General features: G+C 46.3%; 1 protein-coding gene across 4 annotated transcripts in view; it reads right to left on the reverse strand.

Annotated features, from left to right (window-relative positions):
• The window catches only part of Hipk2 (homeodomain interacting protein kinase 2), a 194,561-nt gene that overhangs the window by 11,275 nt on the left and 159,269 nt on the right, over nucleotides 1-24,017 (reverse strand). For 2 of the 4 annotated variants that reach the window (XM_052173487.1, XM_052173485.1), the window contains exons 10-14: nucleotides 22,446-22,585; nucleotides 19,636-19,815; nucleotides 14,772-15,053; nucleotides 4,323-4,570; nucleotides 222-385 (exon numbers count right to left, since the gene is read on the reverse strand). In XM_052173487.1, coding sequence (XP_052029447.1) covers nucleotides 222-385; nucleotides 4,323-4,570; nucleotides 14,772-15,053; nucleotides 19,636-19,815; nucleotides 22,446-22,585 — 1,014 coding nt within the window. Of the gene's footprint in view, nucleotides 1-221; nucleotides 386-4,322; nucleotides 4,571-14,771; nucleotides 15,054-19,635; nucleotides 19,816-22,445; nucleotides 22,589-24,017 lie in introns of all 4 variants that reach the window. The other 2 variants (XM_052173486.1, XM_052173484.1) reach the window with 1 other exon arrangement.

Below are 24,017 nucleotides of genomic sequence, written 5' to 3' on the forward strand. Positions count from 1 at the left end.
AGCCTGGTGGGCTGGGGCGCTAGTGACACCATGGCAACCTTTTGCGGGGTTGCCTCTCACCAGCAGGTCTGATGGCACCACGTTACTAAGCACTCTGTCACTTGGCCTTGGCCTGGCTCTCTGCGAGCAAGAGATACCACCTTTCCCAGGGTTGGTCTAGGGTAGGAATAAGCCAACGAGGCGCATTAAGGGCACTGCCTACTGTGGCTGCTGGGGTTTACCTGGCTGAGATTGAGGGGCTGCTGCTGCTGGAAGTGGGGGCCTGGCCGCTGCTGACGGTAGGCGATGGCTCCTGACGAGCTCCCTGAAGAGTGTCCACTGGTGGAGGTCACGGTGCTGGAGGACTTGGACTTGAAGGAGGACGAATGGTGACTGGTGTTGACCGCTGAAGGAGGAAGAACAGGCCATCTAGGTCAGTCGCATGCCCTTGGCTGTCTACAAGATGTGTTTCCTCCCAAATAGCAGCCTTCCAGGAAGGACATGTTCCTAGGACTGTCCAGGCATAAGCACTCAGTCTCCAGACCTAGTCAGACATTCACCTTGACTCTAGAGAGGCATCTGGGCTCTGGCCCTTGGCTGCTTGGTGTATTTGAGCTGCAAATGAGGGAGATGAGGGGAAAGCAAAATCCCAAGGGTAAAGGTGCAGGTCTCCGCTGGCTCCACACTCACTGGCCCTCTTGGGGAAGAATTATAGCAATACCTGGGGGATATGTGGAAGGAAGGAGGCCTGCCTGGTTCCCTCCCAGAGGACCAGATGTGATCATGCTAATGGTTGGACCTAACACACAACCAGATTGAACAGTATAAGTTACAAGAACTCCACAGCTTTCTTGACTTCAGGCAGGATGAAACTAACTCCTGACATGCCACTGTTCCTATGTTACTGACAATGTGGAGACTGCCCAGCCAGGAGGGTGCTCTACACTTTGGTGACTGTGATTCCAGCGCTGTAGCTGGGGGTAGCATAAGAGTCTGCATTATAACATTCTGAGAGTTGCTGCTGCTGGGTGGGAAGACCACAGCCTTTATGGGTAGGAGATCTAGAAAGGACAACACCCATATCAGATGGCTGTAAGTACCTGGCCAAGGGAGCCCAGAGCTTTATCAGAGCCTGCTCTCTACCAGGCACTGTGACATGCGCCCATGAAACAGATGGGGTAAGAGTGTCAATTAGGAAGCATCTCAAAGCATAAAGGCAAGAGGCGGAGATAGAGGATCCAGGAAGATGCTAACGGTTAGTCAGGCCAGGCTCTAACTGTTCAGTGGGCAGGGTGAGACCTTTACCCCTGAATAAAGTAAGAGTGATTCTCTGTAGAGAAGAGAACCTAAATGTACAGGCCATAGCCCTCTTCCCTTTTATTTTCGATAGGGTCTCATCATGTAACCAGGCTGCCCTCAAACTTGCAATCCTCCTGTCTCTGCTTCTTCTGTGACCTGGCTAAGCTATATCCTCTTTACTGAACAATACCAAAGAGCCAACAATGGGCAAGCAGCAAGCAGGCACACGGTCTCGAGGAGATACTATATGTCTCTAGAACCTGTGCCAGGGCCTAGGCAAACACGTGAGGGAGAAGGTCCCAACACCTCCTGTGTTCTGTGGTTCAAATGCCCAGAGGAGCACAAGACGCCTATGAGTTGTACGATGTGTTGTAGAGTTTAAAGCCACAGTTAATATATTCATTCACTCCATAAAAGCTAAAGAACAAGGAAGAATTAGTTGAGAAGATGGCTTTGGTTTGGAGGGGAAGGAGCTGCCTCCCACACTGCCAAGGTGCCAGCCTGGCCAGGAATGTCACCAGCTGGGAGACAGGTGCACGAAGGTGGTATTGATGCTCTAAGAACGTGCCTGACAAGGGCTGACCAAGTGAGAGCGCGTGCTTCGTAAGGCCCTCATCTCCACCAGCCCAAGGATATCTGAGCACTCTCACATTGTGTCATGGAGCTAATGATTCATTTCCTTCACTGAGTTTCTGGAATTGACTAAAATAAGGTCTATATCTTATTTTTAGGACAGATGGCACTACATACACACTAAAGAACCATGTATAATAAAAGATGGAGCCTTTGAATGACTTGGGATAGATCAACTTTTTGACAAATTCCAGGGTTATGAAGTCAGGGTTGTGAAGCCCAAGGCAAGCCCAGACAACGGGAGAAGGGGGCAGGGGTGGCGCAGAAGACAGAGGGGAGCATCCCACCTCTTAAGAAGCTCCCAACCCTGAGTAAAGGAAGCTTGATCTGCTGGGGAGATGGTGGGTCCCAGAATGAGCTCCCCATATCTAACTCTGCACTGGCACCCAAGGCCTCTTCCACTTACCCCCTGCACTGAATTCCCTCAGGAGGTGCCTGGGAATTGGTGTATTGAACTTCCCAGCATTCCAGAGGCACCCAGGTGCCGGTGGAGCAGACTATTTAGGTTAGCTTCTCCCAGCGCAGCCACCCCTTGGGCCTCTGAGGACAAACAGAAACCTGCAGGTCCTGGCTGTCAGTGCAGCGTCCCTTCCTCTCCAGGCACCAGGAGCTCGTGTGCTGGAATTGAGCTCCTCCCTGCTTGGTTCAGATCATGAACAGATCTCTGCTCTAGTCCAGCATCCTAGAAACTTTGTAGGGATTATGTTAGGAGAAGAATCAATCAGTTCAAGGGGTTACAGTGTGGGTCTGCCAAAGGACAATGATAGAAAGAGCCCCATGTTCGACCTATTGCATTATTGTGATGACAAGATGTGGTGACTGTGCCATAGCTGGTCAGACGTCAGAGTGGTAGAGCCAGGATGTAGGAAGGACCTGAAGGGGTCAAGAGGTGCAGGTAATGATTTCTCTTACTGAAGTGAATGAGGTGGCAATGGCCTTCGCTATACTAATGCAGACTGTGGGTATGAGGAAACAGATACTCAGTTCATGCAGTGTGTGCATGCAAATGTGCCAGGCACAGGTAACCCATAGTAGCAGATCCCGAGAGGCCAGCAGCATGGCCATGGCCCCCTGAGAACCTCTGTGCCCCTGCAGTTCTTTTGTTGGCTAATCACAGTAGCTACATGTTCTATGAAGACTAGTTATATTGGAGAGAGTCCATGTAGTGCTCACTCCATGTGCACACTGCCTTACTGAGCGCTCAGCAGCCTCATGGGCCCGCACTCTGCTTCTCACCCTGAGAGTCTTGACTTTGAAAACTAGCATCAGCTCTATGGACTGTGGGCAGCCAGGACATGAAGATGAGGTGCCATGGTAGGTGCAAGGCAGATGCTTTCAATGAACCTGTTTTCTCAAGAGAGTGGCTGGAATGCCCCTAAAGCCACACTCTGGCAGAGTGCCCGAGAGGCCATGCGCACACCTACCCCGCCCACCTGGGTCATCCCCTCAGATGGTAAGAGAGAAAGAAGCCTAAGCCGTTTCCATTTCCTTCCCGGTGGAGCTGCTCGGTGTAAAACGGGCCCAGTCACAGGCTGCTGTGGATAGTGGGAAAGTACTGCAAACTGGCTGCAGAAGGGGCCTGGGAATCCCTACAGTTCCCATCTTAATCATACCCCACACCTCGAGTGGCACCTTGGCAACTTGGTATCCACCATAGAAGAATCCTTATCTTCCAGGGTAACCGCAGGTATCTCCTGTGGCCATGTCACATGGCAAACAGATGGTCCCTAAGGAATAATACCCTCATGTCTAGACAAAGCTTGGCAGAATGTCCCTTTCTGACATCCTAGCTGTGGCTGGCAACAGCATGGAGCAGAAGGATAGACGTGCAGACTCTTTGGCACAGCTTCCCAGTCCTCGTCTGTAAGCAGGCGTGCAAGGAGACCGAGGACAAGCATGGCAGTCCGCTCGCTGCCTGGCTTCACAGGCTAAGGCTGCCGATTTCCTGCCAGGGCCCAGTCTTCCCCACATGCGATGTCAGCTCTTTAAAGCAGAGAGGAATGTACTCAGCTCCAGTTTCTGTGCCCAAGGGAAAGTCCTGACCTCACCTGGCAAGGTCAGACCAAGTGCTTCTTTACCAGATACCTCCTCTACCCTAGGAAGATGTCAGGAATGCCCAAGCCAGTTGGTAGGAAAGTGGGGTGCTTCCATTGTTTGTTTATCAACCACGGCAAAAGCAGAGCCACCTAGAGGACAGTCGTGCTTTCAGAATTTCAAAAGGAAACTATTCTATATGGAATATGATCATGTATGACAGAATCCCACTGTGGCTCCTTGAAGAAAATCAAGTGTACAATGTAGATGACCTGAAATAATAAGTAAGGTATATTCTGTTTCACTAGTGCTAACATTTCTAGTAGGAGAACGAGAAAAGCAGAGAAATGCCGTGGCCTGCTGTGGCCCCAGGTTACCTGGCCCTAGGCTGTCACATTCTACCAACACTTCACTGGCCTGCGTCTTCAGTGGGGGTACGATGATGGTGCGGGGGTTACCAGTGCAGTGATTCTCCAGGCCCCCCTTGGTGTCCAAGGCATTGATGCCATTGTGCCCTGTGCGCTGCTGCACGGCGTAGGGGCTGGTATTGCTGGAGGAGTCAGAGTATGGAGAGTCATGGACTGTGACACAGCTGATGACGTTTTTTCTTTGCTTGGAGACTGTGCTGCAAAGTTAAAGGGAGAAGTTAGAACTGCAGGCTGGCTGTGAGGAGAGAGCCTGTTCTGGGAAAAGCCCTTGGTTGGGCCCTGCACCAGAGTGCAAGGGAAGACAGGCAGAACAGGCTGGGCTGGGACCAGGGCACACTGATGCTCCTGGAAGCTAATGTGTGAGACAATCAATGGTGGGTCTAGGCTGACCCCATGTGGCAGAGTCAGTGGAGCTGGGTGTCAACCCCTCCGACCACGAGAACGGGAGTCTGTCTGAGTGAAGCAGGCAGGTGGAGAACTGGATGGAGGGAACGGCCCTGAGTTTGGGCTCTGGGCCTATGAGAACCAGCAGGGTATAAGCAGGGAGGGAAGAGGTGTCCAGTGACTCAGGATGCTGCTGGAGGGGCAGAGGATGGGAGAGGGGCTGAAGACCTCATCATGCAGAAATGCTGAGAAACAGAAATTGAGTTGAATTTGAATGATTATGTTTAGGCCACCCAGAACCGCTGGTACTCATTTTTAGGGATGACCTGGCCTTCCTGCAGAGTTCCATCCCTTGGGCCAAGGTCAGGAGACAGTCCTGTCCTGAGCTCTAAAGGGCAGACTCCTGTGTGCTAATGCCACCAGGGCGGCCCCCAACCCTGCTCTTCATTTCTTTTTCTTTTTCTTTTTGGTTTTTCGAGACAGGGTTTCTCTGTGTGGCCCTGACTGTCATGGAACTCACTGTGTAGACCAGGCTGGCCTCGAACTCGGAAATCCACCTGCCTCTGCCTCCCAAGTGCTGGGATTACAGGCGTGCACCACCACCGCCTGGCCTGCTCTTCATTTCTAACTAGCACTTTACCTAGAAACAGGGAAGAGCTGGCTCGGGATGGCTCTTGGCTAGCACTGGCTTTTCATAGAGCTTTATGCTCCTGTGGTTACTCTGGGAACCAGCTCTATCTGCCCGTGGCTTGATGACAGGCTGCTGGGATAGCAGATGTGGGACTTATGGTGTATTATGCAAGGTTTTAAAAATGGATGTTCATCTATTTTTGTGCACTGATCATGTATTTTTAAGAAATAACAATTGCCTAGGCAAGAGGGCCACTTTCCAGCTGATCTGATATGGGAAAAAGCAAGTATTTATAGACTCTGATGGGGGTTCCAATGGCCCTCCTACTCCAGGAGTATTACCTAATGCCATAGACCCAGGTCAGGCTCTTTTCAAGGTGAGTTTTTTATCACTCGAGGGAGAGTGGGAAGTGGGCACTTCCAAGGGCAGCTAGGCAGAAGGCCAGTAGAAAGTCAGTAGGGCTGTGGACCTGCAGAGACTGGAAAGGCAGTCAGGTGAAAGATCTGGCCCCTGCTCCTGAGAGCCAGCACTAGTGATGCCAGGGCTGGACCATTCCTACAGTGCTGGACCATTCCTGCAGTGGCTGGACCATTCATGCAGTGGCTGGACCATTCATGCAGTGGCTGGACCATTCCTGCAGTGGCTGGGCCATTCCTGCAGTGCTGGACCATTCATGCAGTATCTGGGCCATTCCTGCAGTGCTGGACCATTCTTGCAGTGCTGGACCATTCCTGCAGTGGCTGGACCATTCCTGCAGTGGCTGGACCATTCCTGCAGTGCTGGACCATTCCTGCAGTGGCTGGACCATTCCTGCAGTGCTGGACCATTCCTGCAGTGGCTGGACCATTCCTGCAGTGCTGGACCATTCCTAGTGGCCAGGCTCTCTGTTCTTGCAGATTTAGGGTAGAAGACCCTAGCTGGGTCGGTGGGTTAGAACTTGGGCCACTAGTAAGATGTTTAACTTTAGTGTGTGCTGATGATAGGGCCTTGGGATTGGTTGTCTACACAATGATAATGCGGGGAATGACAGAACTGGCATCATAGTCTGCTCTCAGGACTCAGTGAGAAAATGACTCTGTACAGCACATGCTAAGTAGAACATCAGGTCAATTGTCACTATTATTATATAGGAGGAACTTCCCTAACCCCAAATCCCAAATGCCTCCATATCTAAAACTTTTTGAGTGGTGACAGACATCGTAGCATTAGTGGGAAATCCCATGTCTGACCTGATATGGTGGGCTGTGGTCAAAAAGCAGGCATACTAAAATTAACTGTGTAAAATCTCCTTCAGGAGATACGTACACGGGAGAATTTGCAATTAAAAACATTTTTGGTTTGAAGCCTTTAAAAATAATTTAAATTTTTATTGAGAATAGATTTTTTTCATATAACGTGTTCTGGTCATGGCTTCTCCTCCCTCAACTTCTTCCAGATCCTCTCTACCTCAATCCTCACCTTTTCTTTCTCTCTCTCTCATTACACACACACACACACACACACACACACACACACACACACACACACACAAACATACAATGAAATCAGAATAGGAGAAACAAGCAGAAAAGGAGTAAGGCAAATGTAGATGCAGATATGCCCACATCCACACAAAGAAATCCTACAACAACACAAAACCAGAAACCACAATATATAAGCAAATGACTTGTAAAGTATAATAAAAAAGATGCCCAGACAAATCACTAGGAAACAAAAGTCCTCCAAAAATGCCACTGAGTTCACTTTGTGTTTGTCATCTGGTGCTGGGCACAGGCCTGTGCATACGTGTTGTTTTTTACACCAGTGTGATTCCGCTGGAGAACTAATTCTTCTTGAGTGGTTATCACTTGAAAATAGTTTCTGAGTTAGGGACAGGCCTTGTGTCCACTTCCCTCTCAGTGCTGGGACCCCATCTAGCTCAGACCTGTGCAGGCCCTGATCTAAGCCTTATTAAACACAGGATTCCACTATGTAGTCTAGACTAGCCTCAGACTCAGAGATCTGCCTGCCTCTGCCTCCTGAGTGCCAGGATTAAAGGATATCCAACTTATATTATTATATAGCATGGGAAAGCAGCTCTACACAAAATGCTACCTGGCACAACAAACTTTATGAGGAAAGGCCTTACTGAAGAAGCTTCTCTAGTCTGTGCAAGTCAGACGATGGATAGGAGAGGAAAGGACAAGTCATTAGTTTGGAATCTTGGAGATCTACAGTCAGTGCCACAGGGAATAGCTACACAAAGAAATAGAAACACGCCTCTGTCCTCAAAGATGAAAAGCTCAGTGGGAGACTATATAACAACATGACAAGTTAAACAGTGAAAGCTTTAAAATAACCAGTTAGAATAATGGATGTCACAAAGCCTTCCACAATGAACTGTCAAATGAGTCTTCCAGATGACAGTTGTTAAGAATCCAAAAGAAGGTGAGGAATGAACTGGTCACATAGATTTATAGCTCTTCATATTTACTTCATTTTTAAATTGTGTGTGTGTGAGCACATGCGCACACATGTGTACATGCATATGCACATGTGTGCAAGTACCTACAGAAGCCAGAGACGTCAGGATGCCCTTGAACTGGAGTTACAGGCAGTTATGAGCCTCCTGATAGAGGTTCTGAGAATAAAACCTAGGTCTCCTGAAGGGTATTAAGTGCTCTTAACTCTCCAGCCATCTCTGCAAACCTTTGAGTGAAGTTCTTATATGAACCCTATGTATCACATAAAATAAGCCAGATACAAATTCTGCATGAGTCAATACAAGAAACATTTAGAATAGGTAAACTCATACAAAAAGGAAAAGGTTACAGATACCCAAGATCTGGGGAATAGGGTAGGCAGAAAAAAATTATTTAGTGGGTACAGAATACTGAGTTGGAATGACAGAAAAGTTTAAGAATAGATAATGGTGACAATCAATGCCACTGAATGTTTAAAATGTTAAATTTCATACTTTACCATAATTTAAAAAACTAATATAGAATCTCCCTAATGAACTGTACACAGTAAACTGGTGAATTATCTAATATATGAATTATTTCTAATTTTAAAAAGCCCATGGGTTTATCCACAATAAAAAGCTCCCACGAAATAGCCTTGGACGCGAAAGCAGCATTGCCTCAGCAGATCTCAGGAGCCACAAGCAGCTGAGATTTGTGCCAAGCATTAGAGAGTGAGTCCCTAGGAAAAAGGTTCCTGAACCTGGAGGAGGAAAAAGCACTGGAGACGTGGGGACCAACGTGAGAGCTGTGGAGTGAGGAGGGCCTGCTGTACTCCTGGGTGGGAGCAGTCCTGGTCCTGAGCAGAACTGCTGATGTCCTGTTGTTGGGGGTGTCCCTCCCACCTCATAGGTACAGAGTGCTTCTGGAACCAGGGCTGGAGTTGGGAATCATTCCAGGTAAGTTCCCAAGGGGATGCAGAAGGCGTGCTACTCTGTTCTGTCACTGTCACCTGTGCTTGATTAAATAACACAAACACAGTGACTCCCTTTACAGTTTCCTGAAATGGGATATGTTCTGCTGTAGGGGCATGATCTGTAAGAGGACCCATGTAAAGATAGAGGTTGGCTCCCAATGTGTCCCTGCAAATGGTGTTCTAGTTCTGGTTCTGCTGTCCCTTTCCAGGTGGGACCCTGTACCACCCACCTAGCTCCGACCCACTCGGAGATTACTAGAGGAAGTGGGAGAGATTATTTGCAGTAATGAATGGGCCCATTTTGAATATTCCACAGAGATTTATTATGAAAGACATTCAAGATAAAATCCCGTGTACTGTTCATGTCAAGAGAGAACCAATCTCTTCAGTGACAGGAGCGTACACACACTCAGGTCCTGGCCATTTCCTGCTGAGCCTCCCTCCCTTAGGCTAGTGATTACTTAGAAAGTGAGCAGACAAAGCAGCAGCACACAAGACTAAGTTTGACCGAGCTGTAATCTGACCTCAGACGCGGCTTAAATTGTGCCATCTGTTGAATGCAGATAAAATTTCCTAACTGCAGGAACTTTCTGAAGGCACAATACACTACCTCATCAACTAGCTGCCACTGAAGGAAGGCTCTGTGCCTAGAGTCCTGTGGAGGCTGGAAGCTTGTTATCTGGAAGGAAATGGGGGCAGAAAAGCTTCACGAGAGAGGCTCATCCTTTCTCTGCAGCTGGGAAGTCCCATGACTAACAAGCAAAATCATGTGGCAGCTTAACACTGTATCTTTTTATACAGATTTATGTCTGACAGGTTTGGGAAAGATGAATTAGTTTGATAGCTCTGTTTCTATTCTTGTGTATTGCTAGAAATATCTGTGTGCTAGGTAAATATACTATCCACATTAGAGAACAATGGAAGCTCCTAAATGGCTCCCTTAAAAACCAAGCACACACCTGAGATTGGCACTGCTGGTTCTTCAGGCTCACACATGTCAGTACTGCAGGGACTCATTCCACCATCGTCTCTAATTATTATCGACAGTTTATCAATCCCATTCTGGGCTGGTTAATGGAAGAGAGAGAGACAGCTATAGGAGGGGAATGAGACATTTACTCAAATGGCCTTGACAGACACCACTTCTGAATAAGCAAAGCTACGAGAGCTCGAGACTCCATTGTGTTGTCATGGCAATAGATGATTTTCATCATTTTAAAATGATGAAGGGAAATAAGGAGCTAAGAAGTATAGAAATGAGCCTTGGAGGAGGAAAGACAGGCAGAGGGGCAGGTGCAGCGTCCGACCCCATCACCCCTGCAGGAGCCCGTCTGGAATGTAGTTCTGATTTATATTTGCTAATCTCAGTCAATTTCATCCTTCTAGACCAAGGTCAGAACTCATCTCCAATAAACTTTCCATGACTCATTTATCTCTCCTACTTCAGAGAAAACGCCCTATGTGAAAACAAGAACCAGACCTTGCTGGTTCATTCCCACACTGAGGGCACGCACTGGACACATCAATACGTACCATTCCAAGGGCTCTATCTGTGTGATTTCCTTCAGTCCTTAGAACAAGCCTACATGGCAAAGACAATGATTACTTTCCTCTTATAGACAATGACTCCAGATAAGGAGGGCTTCAATCCTTTGCTTGCCCTAGGTCAAAGCATCTGCAGCCTTAGGCTTATGCTACACAGCCCTCTGCTTCCCCAGAGATGTTCCTAGCAAACACTGCAACGGTAAGATAAGGCAAACTCTTCCTGGGTGGTTTCCACGGAGAGTTTCCCAGCTGAAGGAAATAAGACATGAGGACTCAGCCAGCCTTAGTGCTTTATCCCCACGACCAGAAATACCAGTGGGTTACTTTTAACCTGCTTCCACTGAGAAGGATAAGAAGCAGAGCCTGCAGACCAGAGTCCTCCTTTTGATGTTATATAACTTTTAACTTAGCTATTAGAATGAGAAAAGATATCTGAAATGTGTTTGTTTACTGTTCAGGCATGTGTGTTTGTGTGTGTATGCCTAGGCATGAAGGTCAGAGGTAAACCTCAGGAGTCATTGCTCAGGAAAGTCCATCTTCTTTTTTGAGGCAAGGTTTCCTCTGGCCTGGAGGTTGCCAGGTTGGCTAAGCAAGGTTGTCAGCCGCTGTGTCTCAGGGATCTCCCCCGTCTTTGAAATCCCAAGGCTGGGATTACAAGCATGCACTACGGTGCTCAAAATTTTTATGTGGGTTCTGGGGTCCATATTTAGGTCCATATGTTGCAAGGTAAGCATTTATCTTATGTTGATGCTAAAAGACATTCTGTGGTCAGGCTGTTACCCTGAGAGTGTCCTTGACCCTTGACTCTTTGGCTGTTGTGCAGAGACTGATCCACACTAGGGAAATGAGCAGCATTTGAGGACCACACTGGGCACTACAAATGCTGGATCTGGGATGAGTAGCAAGTAGGGACTTGAGACAGAACAACCAAGATGCTCACTTCCCAGGAGAAACATGCTGTGGTGACAAGGGTGACCAGAGTTAGAGACTGGGGGTTTGAATGAGATGTCCCCAGTCAGTCTTGGGCATATGAATACTTAATCCCCAGTTGTCTGTTTGTGGAGAATAAGGAGGCAAGACCTTGATGGAGGAAGGTGTTGAGATTTCAGAAGGTTTTGAATTAGTGCTCTTTGCCTCCCCTCGTGGTTTGAGATGTGGACTCTGAGCTGTTCCTGTTGCTTACTAAGTTAGCTCTGCTATCCTGATTCTAAGCCTCTAGAACCATAAGCCCCAAATAAACTCATCTGTAAGCTGCCTTGGCCATGGCATTTATCATAGTAGAAAAGTGACTGATATAGGGACAGTGTCTCCAATGCTCAAACAGAAAGAGGGAGGAGAGGGGATGCTGCCCAGCTCTGGAGCCCAAGGCCAAAGGCTTTCTTGTTTAGGTGCTTTTTTTTTTTTTTTTTTTTTTTGCTTCTTGTTTTTTTGCTTCTTGGTTCTTGGTTTTCTAGGCCTGATGCTTTTTCCTTGAGCTTCTTAGAGCCTTCTGACGAATCCCTCATCCCCATCTAAGGTGAAATGCCTCAGAAACCATTCCCATGACCAAAGCCATTGCCTGCAACCTTCTTCATTCTCTTGGATAAGCTTTGCTACTTCCTGTTTGCTCCCCTTTGGCACTCTGCCACATTGGTCACCTCACTCAGGTCTGCAACTCTCTCCTTACGTCTCCTGAGACTCTGCTAGCTTCTCTGGAGGAGATGCTCTACTTCCTGTCAGAATGATTTGTATGTGTCTTGTCACACTTATTACCTGCAAGCCTCAAGAAGAGAGAGTCTGTCCCCTTATCTGAATACTACTTGAAGTTAGACATACTGTCTTACAATGGTGGGGCAGTAAATAGTCACTGTGTTAAATTTCATGGTAATACAATTTCCAGGAACACACAATCATAAGTTCCTTTACTTTCTAGTTGTTAACTACAGTCACAGTTATGTGATACAATTACACAGTGGCTTCTCTATTAAGGGCTACTGGCTTCAGGTAGACTTTCCTATCTTCTAGGGTGCCAAACCATTTTTTTTTATTCGATATAATTTTTTATTTACATTTCAAATGATTTCCCCTTTTCTAGCCCTCCACTCCCCAAAAGTCCCATAAGCCCCTTTCTCTCCCCCAGTCCTCCCACCCACCCCTTCCCACTTCCCCGTTCTGGTTTTGCCCTATACTGCTTCACTGAGTCTTTCCAGAACAAGGGGCTACTCCTCCTTTCTTCTTGTACCTCATTTGATGTGTGAATTATGTTTTGGGTATTCCAGTTTTCTAGGTTAATATCCACTTATTAGTGAGTGCATACCATGATTCACCTTTTGAGTCTGGGTTACCTCACTTAGTATGATGTTCTCTAGCTCCATCCATTTGCCTAAGAATGCCAAACCATTTTCTAAGGCAACAATCATATATCTCTGCATTAAGTATCACTGCTGCATCTTCCTCTGCAGCCCCTGTCACCACAGTGGGTAGCTGAGGCCCTTTTCCATTGCTTCGTGGCTTCAGTCTGCAGCCTGGCCCCTATATTTCCCACTGTATCATGCATGCCCCGTGTTCAGTTGTGGTTCCTCCCACGTCACCCACTCTTAGGCTGCTGTCCACCTTTACTCTGAGCCTCGGAGTCATTTCCTTCACAGTCCTCACAAGCTGCTTTTCATTTCAGTCAGATTCCTCCCAGGGACAGTTCCATGTCCCACTTCCTTGTGCTTTCAGCCCTCCTGGCTCTCTGGCCACTGCCGAGATGGCACTGGCGTCCTGTACTCCTACCCTCTAGTCAAGCCTCTCCTGAACACTCGTATTCAGAGCTGCTGTCAATTCAGACCTCAGACTCAAAAGTGGCATCACAGTCTAGATGACAGCCAGGTCTTTAAACTGCCTTTGCATTTCTCATCTGTGCTCAAGACTGCTCCGCTTTTCTTAGCCAGCGCTACATATACATGCACAGGCTTCCCCGAGCCAGGGGCCAGTCTAGGGTAGGAAGAATCTTCCTCTCTGCAGAGATCCAAGCCCTTAAGATTCTCGGGTTTGGACGGATGGACACTAACTCGGTTTGGGGGTTAGAGCCACAAAGCAAAGTGAGGCCAGTCTTGGAACAAGTAGAAGCATGTAAAGTAATCCTATGGCACACAAACATATGCCTGGTCTCCCCAACACTCTGTCCCCTCAGATATCTAGCAAATGGCAGGAACAGAAACACAACAGTGTAATATCGAATCACACTGAGCCACTCAGCAGGAAAAAGGACACACATACTAGTCCTCCTGGTGGGAACTCAAGACTCCTAACCTTCACCTGGAGGGTGGATAGCTGCACACTGTAGGAACGGCTATGTGAGACTGGGCTGTAGCTGAACATTTAGTAATGACTGCAAGAATGAAAATTTATCATCAAAGACATTTGTGATTAATAATTAATAACATTACATCTAATCAGGAACCAACAATTTGGGCCTAATCATGAACAAGGAACTCTGCACGCAGGTGTGGGAGATACTATGGTGATTAGAAGCTCTGGCTTGGGGGGGAAGGCCCCGTCCCTGGCTTCGTTCCTAATGGAAAGGTGCTGGCAGGGTATGGTGGTGAAACTGGGTTCTGTGAGGCCTAATGCTCTAGGGGCACAGAAGGTTAGTGTGCATGGGTCTGGGCCACCTGAGCGTGCAAGTGGGCGGGCAGCCTAGGACGGAGGCCCACAGTGCTGGAGTCTGGTTGCTAAGTGTAGAAAAGAGGCTCTGCTGCCAGAGATAGCACTCTGCAAATCCAATAGATATTTCTTTCCTCCACTAGGAAGCACACACAGAGTAAAATAAATTATCGCTACTTTGGAATAAACAGTAGTGCTCTCTGGGTGTAGAGCCAACTGGCAGTTTGAAGGATTAGGTTAATCAGACATAGGGAAATTTCTGATTAATTGGACAATTACTTCAAATTCTGAGTGAGCCAAGGCAATGTTAGAGAGACATCCTGACCAGCTGGGAATATGTTCGGTAGCCAGAGGCTTGAGCTTGTAACCAACCTGGGACTGGGAGCCCAGTTTTTATAGTCTCATATTCCTAAATTAGGGACATTTATTTGGGTAACTTTTTTGTTTTGTTTTGTTTTTTGCTTTTTGGATTTGGTTTTTTTGAGACAGGGTTTCTCTGTATAGCCCTGGCTGTCCTGGAACTCACTCTGTAGACCAGGCTGGCCTCAAACTCAGAAATCCGCCTGCCTCTGCCTCCCAGAGTGCTGGGATTACAGGTGTGCGCCACCACTGCCCAGCTGGGTAACTATTTTTTAAGGCCAAACTCACTCAAAATTATTTTGGTTTTGAACAAGTTCGGCAAAACTGTTTGCCACTCTCATGAAATAAGTTTAGGATCCAAGAATGTGGAAAAATGAAAATGTAGGGACTAGCAGGGAATGATGGGATTCCTGCTTTTTCCAGAGCCTCACCTGGTGGGGGCATGCTTCTGTTCCTCCTCTTCATCAGTGTCACTGCTGATGGTGATGACACTGACTGTGGGGCTCGGGGTGTCGGGGATGACAATCGTCTGCCGCTGTCGCTCCCGGGTGGTGCTGGAGGCCACGTCACCCCACCCACAGGTGACCGAGGTGCTGCAGGCTGGGCTGCTGTGTGCCACAGCACACCGTGGGGGAGTGTTTTCCTTGACACGCTTGGATCGCTGAGGGGAGCTGATAGCCTGTGAGGAGGTCACCTCACAGGTGGAGACATTTCTGAAATGACAAAACAACACTTATTTACAAGGAAGGTCTAGCCCTACATCTCCATTTAAGGGGCCCAACTTTAAAAAAAAAAAAGCACCAATATTACCACATCTCCACAGGAAAAACCCATGCCAGCTGACCTCCCTCTGTGACAGAAAATATAGTGCTTCTAGAGGCCTTCATTCAGGACTGAGGTTAGGACCTCAGCTGGGCCTTCTCTGGGCTCTGGCTTGAGTCCATATACCTGGTTTTGAGAGCTGGTCTTCTAGGGACAGCTGTCCTGATCAGGATTTTAGCTGTCAGATCCAGCACAGCTGCATAAGACAGTCTTCAGGGTTAAAGCCCAGACTTTGGCTAGTCCTTCAGCTAGTCCTTCTCAATGGAACTTGAATCTTGTTTTAGGAATGCTGAGACTTGCTTTCCTGATGGCTGATTTATTATTTAATTACTGGCCCCCATTTCTTCTGTGCTGGGATTGAATTCTCACTGCTACTTAAGACACTTGTGAGAGTTTCCAGACTAAAGGGCACAACCTCAGATTGTAGTAGTGTGTGCGCTACTGGTCAGCCTCAGGTGCATGTCCCTTAAGAGCTGTTCATTTTAGTTTTAAGATAAGGCTGTCCCCTGCCTGAAGCACCCTGATTTAGCTGGGTGCCAGGTTCCCTGGGATCTGCTTGTCTCTAACCTCAGCACTTGAATTACAGGTGTGCACTGCCACGCTTGGCTCTTTTATGCAGGTTCTGGGGCCTAAACTTAGGACTTGCTGCTGGTGGGCATGGAGAGCATTTACAGAGGGCATGGCCATTACAGCCCCCACTCAGGTTCCCCTTCGTTCTCTTCTGGAAAAGCAACAGCATTTAGATTTGGGAATGTACAATGGAAAACAAAACAAAGAAAAACAAAACTTTTTTTGGATCTGAGCCTCATGGGAGGCTAAATCAATTAATTTGTATTGCAATAAAAAATTGGGACAAATGCAAGAGGAAGAAGGTACTAAACTTAAAAGGGACTTTAAAAAATATGGATAAGCCAAATCTGAGTACTGTAGCATACATAGTTTAACTTTTAAAATTATTAGTTTTAGATTTATTATTTCATGTGTATGAGTGTTTTGCCTGCATGTATGAGCACCACGATGCCCTAGGAGGTTAGGAAGAAGATAGCAGGTTCCCTGGGACAAGAGTTACAGATGATTGTGAGCTACCATGGGGGGGTGGGAATTAAATCTTCCTCTAGAAGTGTAGTGGGTGCTCTTAACCAGTGAGCCATCTCTCTTAGTCTACCAAAAGGAATTTTTTAATTTGGATTGATTGACCTGAAATTCTATATTAAGTTCTGGTAACTTTAGGGAACAATTACCTTCTTTTCTTCTCATCAAACCCTTTGCTGATCCTGGTTAGTACCCATGCAGTACAGAGCAAAGTCAAAAGAGAATAAATCCTTGGCTCTGCTATGTCCTTAGAGAGTCTAGCACCTTTTAAGTGGAGGTCGAAGCAAGATAAACATAACTTAGTAAAAGCGAACTTGATTTTGTATAGAGCTACCCTGGTAAACTCCTCTGGAGCTGGTAGCAAGATTTACCAGTACGATCATTCCCTTTTGTATCTGTTATGTTGTATTACTCTTATAGTGTTTACAGTTCCAACACTTACAACATGTCCACTTGGCACTGTTAAAGAAAAAAACATATCTCCTGCATTATTACACAGGCAAAGTCCTGTGTGCTTTCTCACAATTTTGCTGGGGACTGGTCTTAAAAAGAAGCAAATATATCATATGTGGAGGTGCCCATCTTTAATTCAGCACTCAGGAGGCAGAGGCAGAGGCAGAGGCAGAGACAGAGGCAGAGGCAGAGGCAGAGGCAGAGGCAGAGGCAGAGGCAGAGGCAGAGGCAGGTGGGTCTATGTGAATCAGAAGACAGGACTCTTCTAAACAGTGAGTTCCAGCCATCCAGGGCTACAAAGTGAGACCTTGTCTCAAAAACAGTAATAAAATCAGAAAGAGGAAGGAGATGATTTGCACTGTGACTGTGGATCCTGCTTTGCACATACAGTGTGTCCACATGAAGCAGCTAGGGGTGAGAAGACAAGGCAGAGTTGCTGAAGTGGTTGAAGGCCAAGAGTCCTGATCACACCTACTCAGTAGGGCCACCACAAGAATGCTAAGCTCAGCTCTGCCTGACGGAGCACAGAAACCACGGCAGTAACTTCTGCTGCTTTTCAATGACATTGGTATGTTGTCACAGGGCTGCCACTCAAAAGCATTCTGGGAAGCTGCCACTGATGTAAGCAGAATTTTCTTGTTTTATCAGAATACCCTAACAAGAAAATATGAAGAAGGATGCCAACTTGAGGGGAGTTAGCCCTTGAATTATTTTTTGAATAAGAATGAAAGAAGGAGGGTTGGAGAGATGGCTCAGTGGTTAAGAGCACTAGCTGTTCTTCCAGAAGTCCTGAGTTCAATTCCCAGCAACCACATGGTGGCTTACAACCAGCTGTAATGGGATCTGATTCCCTCTTCTGGTGTGTCTGAAGACAGCTACAATATATTCATATAGATAAAATAAGTAAATAACTCTTTAAAAAATGTAAGAAGGCAGATCTAACTCTGGCACTTGGAAGAAAAAAAAATCATGAGTATAATGGATAAACTTGACACACCTGAGAAGAGGAACCTAAACTCCTGTGTCCGTCAGACCGGCCTGTGGGCCTGTCTGTGGGGAATTTTCTTGATTGCTAATTGACTTGAGAGGCTGAGGGTGGCACAGTGCCACAGCCCTGCACTGTGTAAGAAAGGTAGGTAGGTAAGCATGAGCTTGGGTGCCAGCCAGCAGCAGCACTCACCCATGGTCTCTGCCTCAGTTTCCGTCTTGGCTTTCCTGGGTAATGGACTATAACCTGCAATATGAAATCAACTCTTTCCTTCCCAAGTTGTTTTTGGCCAGACTTTTAAATCACAGAAACAGAAAAGCACATTAGAACTAGGAATTTCATGTACCTGATTTCTCTTGTTCAGTCTCTACCAAATAAATAGCTATGTGCATCTAAATCATATGCTGTGGGAGCAGTTCTACATTTGCATGACTTAAATCTATTTGACCAGCTATTGGTTGTGGGTTTTGCCCTTATTGTTGTTTAGACCTAGAAACCTCTTTTTTTAAAAAGTCAGGTTAGATGCCGGGTGGTGGTGGCACACACCTGTAATCCCAGCATTTTGGGAGGCAGAGGCAGGTGGAGTTCTGAGTTCAAGGCCAGCCTGGTCTACAGAGTGAGTTCCGGGACAGCCAGAGCTATACAGAGAAACCCTGTCTCAAAAAACAAAACAAAACAAAAACAAACAAAAAACAAATCCAAAAAACCAAAAGAAAAAAAAACCCAAAACAAAAGAAAACAAAAAAATCAGGTTAGAATTTTCCCTTCTGAAGTGTTCAATGAGTTACTGTATAGATGCAAACTCCTCCCACACCTCAGGCTCTGCCTTCCTTTTACACGCCAGTCCCTGGTACTGCTAATTTAGCTCTTGTCTCTATGTTTGCCTTTGTCAAAGGGACATGTAACATGAAGCCTTATGTCAATCTTGATGGCTTAAGAGTTCAGGAACATGGGAAAGATTAGCAGCCTACTGTTAGTATTTGGGAGTCACCATAGATATATTTAAGCAATTAGCCACATGTGTTCATGTGAGAGCAATTCTGTAGTTTCATGATCTAGATCTATCTCAATAGCTACAGAGCTTGTTTTTAAGTTAATGAGTTATGTTTCTGACCTGAAATTTCAAAAAAGTACATTTTCTAATGATTTTTAAAAAGATATCTTGATAATTTGTAATCAAGTGGAAACCAGAAGCCTGCTGTTTCTAGAAAAGATAACAGAGACTGTGTAGTCAAATTTAGGCAGGACTTTGAACCTTTTCATATGCTCAACTGTGCACTTCTTTATAAAATCTAGTTTTAGCTAAGAACCTTGCTTATTCATTTTCGTTAGAGGACACTCTCCCATCTCTTGATATCTAGAATACTAGACTTAATGTCTGAGCAGGCTCCTCAGCCTCCGCTGTCCCTAGGTGATGGCTAATCACCTTCAGAGAGTCCTGTGAGGACTATTTAGCTACAATCCTCCACTTTCTTTTGTCTCCTATTTGTTATTTGTTTTCCCTACATGACCTAGACACCGATCCCTGGTACAAATCCCAATGCCCACGCTGTGTGAGAGCAGAGCCGAGCTCAGCCCCTCCCTGACTGCAGCATCTTGGTGTCCACCATGTGGTCTCCAGTAAGATCTTCCTAACTGTGCTTTGCTACTTTTTTTTGACAAAAACAACTGAAGCACTCAAGACATTAGGCGCACCCTGACTAGGCCTCCGCCTTAAGTGCCGGAGGGACAGGAACTAGGAAGAGTCAAGGCAGGGTTGCATCTGCAGAGCCCATAGAGTGTGCTTTTAGCAAATTCCAGAGTGTTCCATGTGCTGTCAGGTGTTTCCAGCTCTTGTAGGAGGAGCTGCTCCCTGCACCAGGCCAGGGCAGTGCACTGGTGCCCTGCTTGTGTTCAGCATTTCAGTCTTCTGGGGTTTCTTGCTGGCTCTCATCACCTACCTCACAGATGACTGGTGCTGCTTACTCTTCCTGGAGGAGGTGGTGCTGGTTGGTTGTTGCCTCATCACGTGGGCTACACCCACATTTAAGGGCTGGGCAGCTGGAAGGGTCACATGACCAGTCAAGAGTGCAGGCTGCTGCATGATGGGATTGTAATGACTTCCATGAGCATGTGTGTTCCTGAAAGAGAGAAAGGGACAAAGGCCCCTTAGTGGTTTTATAGAACTGAACTCTATACTTCATCTAATAAGATGAAGCTTCTTCCGCAGAACCGCAGAATGGAAGGCCTGTGTTGAAGTAGGAGGGCTGGTTGATGAGCTAGAACCAAGACTTTCAAGGGGAAAGAATGTCAAGTGAGTAGAGTCAGAATCTTTAAGCTCTAGAGAGATGGGATAAGTAGCCTTGACCTGTAAAATCCCTGAACAGGTGATTATGCGGAAAAATAATACATTCGTTTTGTTTTAGAATTTGCACATTTTGTTTTAGAATTTACAAAGCAACTTCAATGGGTTCTTTCATTCTGTTTTGGGAGGTAGGCAGGATGTCTTAGATACACATTTTATTAATGAGAAAATTGTAGTTAACGTGACAAACAAACTTCGGCACCTGGGAGCCATGTGCTTCTGGCATTAGGAATCATTAATGCTCTTCTGAATTCCCTCAGTAGCTAACACAATGCTCAGGCATGTAGCAGCTGATCAGTTAATTACACGCTTGCTGAATGAACAATTAGATTAACTGATGGGCAACTAGACTTGTGCAGAGTTTGTATTAAATCAAAATTACTAACGGTCATACACACTCTCGCAGCAGTGTGTGGCGGCAGGCGTCCTGGAAGTGGGCTCCATTTTAAAGTCTTACTCTCTAGGTGGGAGGGTTCTTTAAAAAGCCTTGTTTTCTAACAGAAAGGTTTAAAGTGGTGATTAATTCAAAGATTTGTCTGTAAAAGCACATTTAACATGTAATAAAATTAAAAGCTAAAGAAGTATTTATTTGAACTTTAAAAAAAATCAAATTCCATCTTTGTAACTTGAGAGAATAAATAGGAGAAAAAGACAAACTTTCATCGTGATGTTGAAGGTCTCTGAGACATGTGTATGGCTTTTGGAAAGGAGCGTGGTGCTAACTTTCTGGTCTTTATTTCCCCACAGGAGGCCCTTTTCCTTGGAAATGAGGGCGGCGCTGGCGCTCCTCTTTTGTTTTCTAGTCACGGTTGTGGATGCTCTTTGACCCACAATGAGATGCAGAGACTGGGAGGATGTGGAGATGGAAGAGAGGCGGAACAAGGCAGAACAGAAAAGATGCGTGAACAGGGGCACAAATACTGCTGAGATGAAGTGAGCTCTAACTGCCAAAGACAAAGACAAAGATGCTGTGGCGGGGTCTCTGGAGCCCGGGGTGGTGTGGATGGACCCCATGGTCGGTCACACGGCTTTCAACTTGGCTGCTGCTCTTAATGGGCTTGAGGGAGAAAGGCAATCCTGGAGTGTGGGCTGTCATGACTGGGTGAGCGGCGCCAGGCTGATTCTGCTATGTCCAGGTGCTGCCACGCTGCATGTTAAAGACAGGCCAAGGGTTTTCCATTCCATTTTCACTGACAATCCTCTATCCCCTACCCCACAATCCTGTGAGGTAAACATTACAGCCCACTTTATTGAAAACAAACTGAGGCCATAAAAGTTAAATAACCTGCCTCAGGTCTTGCACAGCCAGACTGGAAACCAGTTTTGCCTGGTTTGAAACTGCTTCCACTGAATGTGGAGCGCAGCTGTGGGGACAACCATGGATTCTCCTCCTGTTACTAGTCAGAAAGCAGTTTACATGGAGAAGGAGAAAGCTGCACTAGACACCTGATTCAGAGAACTATGTAGCCGCTTGCCTAGAGGAAGTTATTTAGCTATTTAGGTAGAGTTTTACTATGTAACTCAGACTGGCCTCAAACTTAATAATCTTTCTACTTCAGCCACTCTGTCGAGATTTCAGACATATACTGCTACACTGAACCCAAGAACTCTATATTCCAAAAAAGGAACTAGGGAGGCTCTCAGGGTGGTAAGCAGACTATCAGAGGGCAGCAGGGAGTACTTTCTGTAGAAGGAGATACCTCCCACAGGGGCCACAGAGCTGGGGACAATTGGAGGGCTGTCATATGGCTCTGTACTGGTCAAAGGAGGGCATTGTGACAGCGTTGGGATGAGGGCCAGAGGAAAAATGACAAGTGCTTATGAAAAGAGCAGAGTGGGTGCCCATGAGGAAGGCGGTGGGGCGTGTGGGCAGTTTTGGAGACAGATGCAGGATGCTGGCAGGTGGTGGCTGGAGTCCCTGGGGTCTGTGGAGGTGAACTCTCACCCATAGACAGGCTGTTACCTGAAAAGGCACACTTAATAAACATGCCAGAGCTCATCCTTCCAAATGCATCTTACCTGCTAAGCTTTCCCTGGGGAGCTCAGACAGACAGGCACCTATGTCTCAAAACTTCATGAGAACACTTTCTAGAATTGCTTAGGGCTTTGGGGACTCTCTTCTGTATTCCATCACTGGTGACAAATGTTTGCTTTCTGAAAGGATCCTAATTCTGTGAAAACCTAGTCAGGTTTTGTGAATTACACAGGGGTTTAAAAGATGTAACTGAGTTTTGGGTAGAAAATGACAGTTAATTGTATTAATCAAACTGAATTTTGGGTACCTTGGTATACTATTTAACCCACCTCCCATCACACAGTAGCCATAGCTCACATGGTGGTGTCTGTCCATGGTGAACACAGCTCTCATCCCAGAAACCGCGTGGCCCACAAGGATTTACCACTTACCTCCAGTCGGCCAGCTGCTGGGTGCCTGCCATGGCCTCGGGGATCACAGCCGCATGCTGCACAGATGTGTGCGTGGCCACGCCCGTCAGCTGCTGCCACGCTGGAGGAAGGAGGATCTGTTGGGCCCCACCTGGCCAGGCCTGCTGTAAGACAGGATGTCCACAACCATCACATTTTGTTAATCACTTAATTGGTTTGCATGAGTCCAGAACTTAATCCATGTGGGAGTTGCGCTGGATCTTATGATGGGTGTCAAAGTGTGGACTGGTTGTTGGCTTCAAAAAACCCAGGAGACAACAAACGGGTAGGTATAGGGTTACAGTACAATTTGGAAGGAATTAGGTCATCTTAAAGATGGTTTCTTTATGAATTTGTTCTATTATGCTTGAAGCTTTCTAAAAATCCATCCATTGACTTGTCCTATAAACTATGTGCAAAAGACTGAGCTAACTGAACTGGGTCAGATGAGGATAGCTCTCTGCCCTTGGAAAGCCTGCTATCAGCGTCCTAAATTTGATACTTGTTTGTTGTTGTTGTTTTGAGACAGGGTTTTTCTCTATAGCCCTGGCTGTCCTGGAACTCACTCTGTAGACCAGGCTGGCCTTGAACTCAGAGATTCAGTATTTCTGTTTATCAGTTACCATATGGAGTTTTATCTTCTGGATTTAATTCTCACATTTTACAGCTCAGAGACTATCTATTGCTGGCCTACATATGAGAGAAAGTGGTAAAAGTAATAAACTTAGTTGGGACTGTCAGCTTAAATGACAGATAACTTCAATTCCATAAGTCAGAGACAAGAAAGAGACTAGGAGGAACTCACTGCTTCCACCTCACAGTATGAAGAACCTTTCTCTTTCTCCTTTAAAGACAGACTCTTGCTATGTATGTCAGGCTACACTTGAACTTAAGATCCTCCTGGTCTCAGTCTACCAAATGCAGAGACCATGGGTACGCACCACTATGCTGGCTGTAGCATGCTGTGTGTCAAGAAGTGTTAAGTCATGAGTGGATTTTTGGATTTAATATTGGTCCCAGTAGGGTAAGGACTACTATTTCTACCTATTTCTTAGGTGAGTAAACTGAGGCAGAGAGGTTAAATGACTTGTTTAGAAAATATGGCAAATTATTCTTTTCTCTGAATGTAATATGTCAGTAATGAAATATAATATATCAATTCATAAAAGCAAGAAGAATGGGGAACAGACAATAACAGTTAAAAAATTTTAGAGGTGTAACAACAAATGAGCAATTACCAAGAAAGCTAGCAGACTGAGTTACTCCAAGGTAAACCAGGCCAGGTCCTCTAGGGAATGGAGAAGTTCAAGAGAAAGGAGCTAGGGCAGGAAGAGGAAGAGGAGGAAGAGGAGGAGAGAAGAGAAGACAAGAGAAGACCAGACAAGATGAATTTAGAAGTGTTAACTCCAGGCTAGGGAGACGGCTCAGCGTGGAAAGTGTGTCACCCAGATTTTGGATACCTACCGCCCGTGTAAATGGCAGGCATTCTTAGAATTTGGGAGATGAAGAGAAGCAGATGGATCTCTTTAAGTTTGAGGCCAGCCTGGTCTACAG

Source organism: Apodemus sylvaticus, chromosome 2, assembly GCF_947179515.1.
Source record: "Apodemus sylvaticus chromosome 2, mApoSyl1.1, whole genome shotgun sequence".
Lineage (NCBI taxonomy): Eukaryota > Metazoa > Chordata > Mammalia > Rodentia > Muridae > Apodemus > Apodemus sylvaticus.